Source organism: Saccostrea cucullata, unplaced genomic scaffold (genome assembly GCF_032062105.1).
Source record: "Saccostrea cucullata isolate Sc308-1 unplaced genomic scaffold, CSIRO_AGI_Scuc_v1 ctg19182, whole genome shotgun sequence".
Taxonomy (NCBI): Eukaryota; Metazoa; Mollusca; class Bivalvia; order Ostreida; family Ostreidae; genus Saccostrea; species Saccostrea cuccullata.
This window is the reverse complement of record NW_026930068.1, coordinates 1-10,798: the sequence shown is the minus strand read 5'-3', so window position 1 is coordinate 10,798 and position 10,798 is coordinate 1. Positions and strand designations below refer to the sequence as shown.

Here is a 10,798-nt window from a genome sequence, read left to right as displayed (position 1 = left end):
GGTTACGTCTCCATATTTGTAAAACATTTCTCGAGAGCGACGTTAAACAGGAAACAAACAAATAAAACAAGATTTTTGTCAATGTTCCTTTAACTTAGTGAAGTAAGCAGTCTTTATCGCTCAAAAAAGTTTGTTGTACATGCTCCAGTAACCTATATTCAAATCATTACATGTATATCAACTTTGATCTCGGAAATTTAAGCAAAATGATCAAATGTTTTGAAGGATCTTCATAGAATAAGTTAAACGTTTTAAGATTTCAAAAAGAACAAAAATGATTGTTTGTTAAGCAAACACATTTATTTAGTGAAAACAATGTATTTTATTTTATATTTGTGGGTATTAAAGGTAGAATTTAATGTTTTTCTAATATAAATCCTATTAATTCCTATTAATCAAGATTTAGCATTGATTCTGCATTCCAAAATTGACTTTCATATTCATACAGTATATTTCTTAATTTATTTCCTAATTTATATTTTCTAAATTGCAATAATTATAGGCTATGGTTCCCACTTTTGGCTTTGTTATATTAGGTTAAACTTTTTCACAGAATCCTTGGGCATCATAGGTGGTTTCTATACTTTCCAATGCACTTTCTCTTATTTGGAGTTCATCCTCCCCCAATTTTTAACTATCTTTTTTCCGGATTTTTTCCCAACCCATTAGGTTATCAAAATGTATTTCATAAATTTTCAAAACTTAATCTTATCTTAAAAACTCAGAAAATGTTCAAAGTTATATTTAGGCTTTTTAACACAACAAAAACCTACTTTCATAACCAGTTAATAAGTTCAGATATAGAAAAAAAAGTTATAAATGCAGAATATAAGAATTAATGTTGTCTATGGTTTCCAATGAAAAAATGTTTAAAATTCAAGTTTTGTTTTAGGAATAAAGCCTTACTCATTTTAAAAGGAAATATGATTAAAATGCAGAGCTGATTTCTTTACCATCATTGGCATTGAAAGCGCGTAGACTTACTGACTAAAATACTTAATATGATAATGAAGTTGTTATCTCTTTTATATCAATTAATGCTTCTTCTATAGGTCAGCTACAACGAGTTCATTTACTTAACTGAGATTCCATGTCAGATAGGTTATTTGCACTCAAAAACTATTTTTTTTTCTTCGTTCTACCTTCTGACAACATTACTGAAATCTACATTAACTTCCTCGTGTATATTACCATATTTAATGAAGTTATGAAAGAGCAAAAACTCTTAAATCAGATAAAAGAAACACGCCTTTCTCCTATTTTTATAAAGAGAGTTCACATATGTTATTATATGATTCCCCTATATTTCAACAACCTGATATTAATAATAGGTCTATTTATAGCACACTTCACATCCTTAAATTTCTTAAAATTTTCACAATACTCTCATATTGAATTATAATTTTATTTTCTAAATACGGTAAGCAAAGTGAATTTCATCTTTCGATATAAATATTAATTTTTGACTTTAAAAAAATTAACCCTAATTATAATCAATTTTATGGGAAAATAAAATAGTTTATGACAACAAGTTTAGATATAAGTATTTTATTTTGTATTTGTCATATTGTTATTCAACTCAAGCATCTAGAGTTTACGCGTAATCTATTACCGGAAATGAAACATGACTCAGTGCGAGTAAATCTTCGCTGTTGGACGCAGTTAACTCTGCATCATTTTGCATACCTCGGAATGCGCGCTTTTAATTGGTCTTTGAATATGTGTCGCCCCGGGATTTTCCAGGGGTCTGAATCGTTTGCGGCATTCCTTGATTGGGCTGCGCACTGCAAGGACGATTTAATCATCGCACTGCAAGGACGATTTAAAAGGTATAGGCGAACCATAATTCTTTTATAATATATTTTTGCATTCATTATGACCTGTCGGGTGTTAGTTTTTGGTCATTCCTTCATTCGTCGTCTTGACGAATTTATCATATCTCACAGAGAGTGGAAAAATTTATCTCTCGATGCCCGTCAATTTCTTGTTAGTTTTAAAGGAATTGGGGGTGGAACTGTCCGACTGGGTCAGAAATGTTTGCAAAAACCTTGTTATATGAATATCCTAGAGAAGTTTTTACCTCAAGTGCTTTTTCTGCAGGTCGGAGGCGACATTCGAGTTGACTCGGATCCTGCAAAATTAGCGCGCGATATTGTTTCTTTCGCCTCATTTATAGTTCAAGCTTACAACGTTAAGCATATTATCATTGGTCAATTGTTGCGAAGGTTTTCTCGCCGTTGCGGGAAACTCTTTAACAACATTGTTTGTCAAGTTAACAAACATATTGAACATTTATGCCGAGGCAATCCAAAGATTACCTTTTGGCACCACCGCGGTTTTTGGCAAAACAGCAGATCTCTTATGCTCTGTGATGGGGTGCATTTGAATCCATTAGGAATGCTGAAATATACAAAGAGCATTAGATCTGCCATTGGTATTTGTCATAGACGTGGTTGTTTTTAAGTTTTAATGTATCTAACAGGGCATAACACCCTGACAATATTATTTTACACTGTTTAATTTAATGATGTTGTTTATGGTATTCGGACAATCATTTGACCCTAGACTTTTGTGCTGCTTGTTTATATTTCACAACAGGTGTTGTGTGTACACATTTTATCTGCAATACTTAGCAGTGGTGTGTGTTTATCTCATTGGTTTCTCACATTAGTATGCATAAAGTTCCTGTTATGGGTGACCCTTGCTTATGGTCGCTCACATGTATACTTGACAGGAGAAGCATACGTGAGTGTGGTTGAACAATTGCTCATTTGATTTGTGCCTTTGTTCTTTATTATGTTGCATAAAATATTATGCATTTACGGTTGCTCACATCCCCACTCTGTTGTATATTGTGGGTCGTGAGCCCTCTATAAGCTCGTGGCACACGGTTCTCGGGTCTTATTATTTTCTGAATATTGCCTAACCTTGAAGGTATTTACAGGTAATGGGTGCTAAAAAATTGAACAAAACTTTATTTGATTGTGTCTACACTTTGTTTAACTTAGGTGACCATGCCTAGAGGGAGAAAACGTGTGCAGGTGGCCCCGCAAGACCAAAATGGATCAAATACTAAACGGGCGCGTTCTTCAAAGAGGGCAGCTCCGCCCAATGCACCTAACCCGTGTGTCCCTGAACAACACTCATCGGTTCCCTCTCAGCACGTAAATGTTCCCTCCGCAGACGAAATTGCAGAGGCCCTTCTTAAGAAAATTCAAAATCCTACTGTTAACGTTATTAATGAGCCCGTTTCGTCAACCCAGTCTGTGTCCGCTCCTTCAACAACGCCTGGCATCGACCATCCAAACTTACAAACTGTCACTAGCCAGCCGCCCAGTGTTACACCTATGCCGCAAGATCTGCTGTCTTTAATTGGCAACCTGTCCTCACGCTCTACCATCAGCCAACCTGTACCATCAGCCACCAGTGACAATAATTTACCATCTGTTAGTTCTGTCGAAGGTAGTACAACAATACCTGTAAACTTTAGCAACATTTCTCTTGTCAAAAATGCTTTACCATTAGCTTATCATGTAAGTGACAAACTTAAGAATTCCGTTTTCGATGATGTATATGTAGACTTTGCCGCCTTGTTACCACACGTCAAGCGACCTGACGAAGTGCATGATATTTCGTCAGGTGTCAAACTTCTAACAAACTGTCATTCAACTCCTATAAAGACACTGTTCAATGTCCATCAATGGAACAATGCATTTGATATTTACATGTCCCTATATATTACAAAATACCCATCGCTCGCTTTAGACCTAATAAAGTATGGAAACAACATCAGAAAATTGGCATTAGACTTTGGTTTCCAGGCGGCAAGGTTCTATGACGAAGAGTTCAGAAAACTTCGTCAAGTCCACAAACTCGAGTGGTCAGTTATGCATGATGAGTTGTGGCGGGTGGCAACAAGCCAGAACAAATCTGGCCTTTACAACCTCTTCTCTAATTCAAAGCGTGGCAAAACCCCCTTTCTTGGCAGGATCCAGCAGAGACCAGAATACCCTAAAGGTTTCTGCTGGAGATTCTGTGCTACAGGGCAGTGTGGTTTCAAAGAGTGTAAACTCAAACACCTGTGTGTACACTGTGGCAAAAAGCATGCATCAGACACATGTACCTCTGCGAAGAAATCACAAATTTCCCCAAAATCTCAAAACACCAGTGAAGTGTGATAGGTTAGCGTATCATCTTAATGGCTACAATAAATTTGACAGAGATTTTTTACTCTCGGGTTTTTCCGTTGGATTTCGTATTGGTGCTGGACCTTCCATACAGTCAGTTTTGAAATGTAGAAATCATAAAAGTGCTATTGAGAACCCCGAAATTGTCTGGGAAAAAATAAATAAGGAAATAAAATTAGGTCGATATAGAGGTCCTTATGATCAACCCCCCTTTCCAAATTTTGTTTGTTCACCTTTAGGTTTGGTTCCTAAAAAAGAAGTAGGAAAATATCGTGTCATTCATGATTTGTCCTTTCCTAAAGGAGCGTCCGTTAATGATTCAATTCCACGAGAGTTCTGCTCTGTCTCTTACGAAAACATAGAGACTGTTATCGGTTTAGTTCAATCGCATGGGTTTAATTCGCTTATGGCAAAAGCAGATATTGAGGACGCTTTTCGTTTGCTTCCTATCCACCCTGATGATTATCATTTACTTGGCTTTGTATGGGAAGGTAAATATTACTATGACACATGTTTACCTATGGGTTGCTCTTCTTCATGTCAGCTTTTTGAGAAATTCTCATCAGCACTCCATTGGGTTTTATCACAGAACTTTAGGGTGGTAGGCATATCACATCTTCTGGATGACTTCTTCTTCGTCGGTAAACAAAATACTAGTGTTTGTGCACACTCGCTAGATCAATTTTTAGAATTATGTAACGATATTGGTGTACCGATTAAGAATGAAAAAACTCAGTTACCAACGAAAATTATTACAATTTATGGAATAGAAATTGATTCCATGTTAATGGTCGCACGTTTACCAGAGGAAAAAATTGCTAAAATATCTGGTATTTTGCATACTTTTAAGAAAAAACGCAGCATTTCTTTACAAGAGCTCCAGTCACTAATTGGGTTATTAAACTTTGCCTGTAGTGTTGTTATTCCAGGCAGGGCTTTCCTACGTAGACTGATCGACCTCACAACCGGACATTCTTGTCCGACATACCGCATTACACTTAATGCTGAAGCTAGGTCAGACTTGCATGCCTGGTCTACTTTTATTGATAATTTTAACGGAAAGTCTTGTTTTTTATTTGATAAATGGGTTTCATCAGATACAATTAAATTATATTCTGATGCTGCAGGTGTGCATGGAGGTTATGCAGCTGTTTTTGGCTGTAAATGGTTCACTGGCGAGTGGTCAAATGACATGGAGTCTTGGCATATTACTGCCAAAGAACTGTTTCCTATAGTGTTAGCTTTAGAATTGTGGGGTCATTATTTAAAGAACCATAGAATATTATTTTTTACGGATAATGCCGCCGTTGTCGATATAATCAATAAAACTTCATCAAAGAACAAAATAGTCATGAAATTGGTGAGGCGTTTAGTTTTAGCCGCATTGAAATATAACATCTTCTTCCGAGCTAAACATATCAAGGGGAAACATAACATAATTTGTGATCTCCTTTCTCGCTTTCTTTTTCAGAAAGCTCACAAATTGGCACCATGGTTGGCCCCTTGTCCAACCAATATCCCAGATCACTTCTTGATAGTTTAGTTACATCCCTGTTAAGGGCATCACTGTCATCCGCCACATTTACATCGTATAACAGATTTATTCAAAATTATGTGCAGTTTTGGTTACAACATATTCTTTGCCTTTATGATATGAGTCATAGTAAGCTATATGACGTGAGGTTTCAATTTCTTTAATTCGATATCTAAGATTAATTTGAGGTCAAAAATCTTCCCATGTGGGTTAAATTGACGTCATATACTGTTGATCATGCAGTATTGAAATGTTTGTAAACAAACACAAGACATGAGTTTAAAAGCATTTAGGTTCATATGCCATGTGGGAATAAAGCCTATGAATAAGGTATGGGAATATTATCCAATTTCAAATTTATAGCAACACACAACAAGAAAGATGCAAAAGTTTAACACTACGCCGCATACCTTGAAACTTAATTTTTGTTTCTATCCAAAGTTCTTATATCGTATGATTTACGGAAATTGACATTTTTTACAAAAAATTTTGCCAATTATTTCTGTGATAGGACTGTAAGATTCCTAGCAACATTTTTTTACATTATTATTACAAATTGAATCTAATTATCCCCGGGGTAGTGTTGAACTTTTCACTTTTTCATTAAGGCATATAAAATAGACGTCACGTGGTGACGTCGTGGTGAAGTTTTCCCATTGAAGTCTAAATTTTCCGATTTTTAGTGTTATGTGTTAATTCGCCGAATTCTGCACAATATTTTGCAACATAAGAGTGTCAGGCATTTCCATCTTCCCATGTGATGTTGACTCAATATATAGCCTATTTGTTTTTAAAGGGTTATAGCCCATCCACAATAGCAACACACATGTCTGCGATTAGTTTTGTACACAAAGCCAACAGTCTGAATGACCCTACTAACAACTTCTCAATAAACAAGAATAGATATGGGTTACCCCATATCCAAAGATATTCGACTTTTAGATTTAATATGCTTATCAGTGTTTATAATGACGTTAATAAAAAAACTGTGGTGTAAATTTCGTGAGCATGGTGTGATAACAAACGGTACACATAGGCAACTGTGTCTTAGCCTTGATACACACGTGCGATGGAGCTGTTAAACGCATGTTTTTGTTTTGCCGAAGAAGTTACGATGGCAGACAAAACTTTTCTTTTCTTAATTAGATCATATGAATACGCAAAAATTATACAATCCCTGTTTATATATAGTTTGTTCTAACATTTGCATCTGCAACAACTTGTGTTTAAAATGGCCGTGTTAGGAAAATAAGACCACACTATGTCCGACCCAGTTCTCGTTTTGCCACACATTTTATCCCCTACAGTTTACAAAGTGTACACACGTGAGCAGAATCCAGCCAGGGATTGAAAATTCCGTCATTTAATAATATACACACACAGAATGATTTATTTCTTAAAAGGAAATTGTATGATAATTAACAGACTATAAACATGTACTTAATACAATTGTTGATATAGTATTATCAATTCATCGGTGAAAAAATATGAATTCAAACATTAAAAAAAAAAAAAAAGGCTGAGGAGGGAGCGAGCGTAGGAATATTGATATTTTTTATTTGCATTTCGGGGGGAAAGTGATTTTCTAATAATATTTTGACGTTGTTTTGGATTTCTTTAACGTATGAAATACACAACTTCACTCTTAATGAACAATAATGTTGTATCTACTATCATGATGGAACTATTTTGGTCGGAGTGTGAGCTTGAAAACAATTATATCTTCAGATAGTATGCATTGATCAATATATTAAAAAGATTTTGAAAGGTGCGTATTAGTCAAATTGTGATAATCAACTGCTGATAACTGCAATGTTTTTGTTAGCCTTTTACGCATTTTTAAGAGTGGGTGAGATTACGGTCAAGTCGTCATCGGAGTCCTCGGCCGTTTTACAATTTGAAAATCTATCTTTTGAATGGGATAATGCATCATTATTGGGAATGTCGATAATTCTTGTTCACTATAAACATAGTGACCTACACCCTAAAACTATTTTTATCCCAAGGCAGTGTAATAATCAGGCTTGCCCAGTCTATGCACTTTACAAATACGTGAAGGCATTCAATCACACTAAAGGTCCCTTGTTTCAATTTAAATGTGGAACTCCTATTTCTCGTTCTTTCTTTAACTCAGTTCTCGGATCAGCTGTTTCATTTATAGGTCTGGATAATAGATTTTACAAAGGTCATAGTTTTCGTATAGGAGCAGCCACGTCTGCCGCAGCAAGGGGAGTTCCGTTAAGTGTCATTCAGAATATGGGAAGATGGAAATCAGATGCATTTCTAAAGTACATTCGTATGCATAACTTTTGAAGTGCTAATTCAATCTTTAATTTCCCTGGTATATGGGTCAGTATTGCCTGCCACCTGTGACCACAAATTGTTTACTGGGTCAGCACTGCCTGCTAGTTTTGACATTACGTACTTAATATGTTTCTGTTTTAAAGCTGGGTTAGCACTGCCTGCCAGTAATTACTTTCTTACACTAACATAATTAACTATTTGTGAGACTGGGCCAGCATTGCCTGTCAGCAGCGAAGTTTTAGACATTTATGTCCTCTTAATTGGTCGGTATCGATTTGCATCAGCAATTTTGAACATTTGGAGATACGCTGAACTTTGAAACTTGGGACAGCATTGCCTGCCGTCATTAAATTACATATAATTATTGATGTGTGTACCTTTTCAATAGCATTAAAGATTGCATTTTACTAATTATATTGATATGTTTCAAGGGTTGTCTCTGATTTATCTTCATTTATGCATTTTGAGCTGTAACGTTTAATTAAGATAATGTCAAGCAAGGTATTAGCGCTTATATTATTCTGCATATCAATATGTGTGTATAATTTTCCTTTTAGCTAGATTATTTTATTTTAATTTTTTTTTTTTTTAATATATCCGTTTCCGACTTGTCATATCTTCCAGAGTCCTCGGGTGGGGGATCCCCTCTTTCAGAGGTGATGGGTGGCAACATATTTATCCCCACCTTTGCGAATCTATGTCATTTATTCAATCATATCATATGATGTATTTTTGTATATGCCTATTATATAATATTCAATAGTATGAGATATGTACTTTTTGTGAATAAATGACCTTTTCACACAATATGGGTATTGTGTCTAATTTTCGCAAATCAAGCTCGGACTCTGGCTGGATATAATTCATTAGTACTTGGTTGGCATAAAATCAATTTTATGGGAAAATAAAATAGTTTATGACAACAAGTTTAGATATAAGTATTTTATTTTGTATTTGTCATATTGTTATTCAACTCAAGCATCTAGAGTTTACGCGTAATCTACTACCGGAAATGAAACATGACTCAGTGCGAGTAAATCTTCGCTGTAAGCCGCAGTTAACTCTGCATCATTTTGCATACCTCGGAATGCGCGCTTTTAATTGGTCTTTGAATATGTGTCGCCCCGGTATTTTCCAGGGGTCTGAATCGTTTGCGGCATTCCTTGATTGGGCTGCGCACTGCAAGGACGATTTAAATCCCGCCCACTTACCTCCCACATTTTCTGTCAGAATCTCTAGATGCTTTTGTTTTTAGGTGGCAACATATTTATCCCCACCTTTGCGAATCTATGTCATTTATTCAATCATATCATATGATGTATTTTTGTATATGCCTATTATATAATATTCAATAGTATGAGATATGTACTTTTTGTGAATAAATGACCCTTTCACACAATATGGGTATTGTGTCTAATTTTAGCAAATCAAGCTCGGACTCTGGCTGGATATAATTCATTAGTACTTGGTTGGCATAAAAATACTTATATAAATGTTAACTATGATTTATTTTTAAATTAGTGTTTAATTATCGACGTTTTTGCTTTACAAATCAAAGGATTAAAAAGTAAAGCAGAATTGTTTTCATTTATGTTCAAATGTTCAAATTCTTTTACTTTCGATACATGAATCACTGTAAATCTGTACATTTGTAGTTCATTCCACAACGCAATATTGAGAAACTCAATGGATAAAAATTTAATTTTATACGGCTTAACTTGATTACACATCCATTTACTTCTCTTTACATAGTTTTCAATAATTTACTTATTTAATAATAGTTTTATAGTTATTTTCAGGTTTCTTTAACTGTAGTAAATTTGTGGGGTTACACTAACCTATTGATACATACATACTATCATCATATAGTTTTATCGCAATATTTATAGTCAAGGGTGCTGTGATCGCTAAAATTGAATATCCCTCAAAAATTAATTCATTTTTATTTGTAGTGGCTTTTTAAGGAGCTTTGTGGCAACGCACTTTGAAAAAAATACGCACTTTGAAATTTTTTTCAAAGTGCGTTAAAACTGGGACAAAATCAACGCACTTTGAAAACAATTTCAAACTGCGTTAAATTTGGGACACACTCAACGCACTTTGAAAAAAGATTTCAAAGTGCGTTAAGAGTGTACATAAACATTTTTTGACCATGGGACATATAACGCACTTTGAAAAAAAGATGTATAAAACAAAAAACTCTATACTTAGATTTTAGTAATTGACAGAATGAACTTTTATTAATTTTATCTTTGGAAAAAAATTTGATTTACGTGTATTCATTTAACCTCATTGGGAACAAGGAGAAAGCGAGTAGAAGGTCTCTCAGCCCAAATCTTTTTTTTTTTTACACATTGTACATAGTCGTCGGTAGCAAATTGAAAGTGGACACCCCCTTAAAGGCAAGCCCCGATTTTCAATGCCTATATATCTTTGCAAAACATTTGAGTTCCTAAGACCCCCCCCCCCTATACCGATGCTTATGCTACACCCAAATATATGTATTTGCATAAATGGTATGACGTTGAAAACTTTCAATAAATTTTAGTTTACATATAAAATGCATGCAAACTGCAAAATTTAAGTAAAACATTTAAGAGAGATAGAATTTTCAAAGTATGGAAAAATCAAAATCGCTCACTTTCACATCCTGAAGTGACCTCTCATCACCAAAGAATTATGAAACAGGTTCAATTATTTATCATACCCAAGATTTGCAAGAATATTGACCAGGCTATACATATTTTTTCAAAGTGCGTTAATATGGTCGAAA

The 10,798-nt window shown here is 34.8% G+C and overlaps 1 protein-coding gene across 1 annotated transcript; it reads left to right on the top strand.

Annotated features, from left to right (window-relative positions):
• The first annotated feature begins 1,805 nt into the window (after nucleotides 1-1,805).
• On the top strand, nucleotides 1,806-4,178 carry LOC134282804 (uncharacterized). The gene is made up of 2 exons (XM_062765194.1): nucleotides 1,806-1,829; nucleotides 3,009-4,178. Exon 2 carries the CDS (start codon nucleotides 3,015-3,017, stop codon nucleotides 4,176-4,178), a length of 1,164 nt encoding a protein of 387 aa, XP_062621178.1. The 5' UTR covers nucleotides 1,806-1,829; nucleotides 3,009-3,014.
• The last annotated feature ends 6,620 nt before the right edge of the window (nucleotides 4,179-10,798 follow it).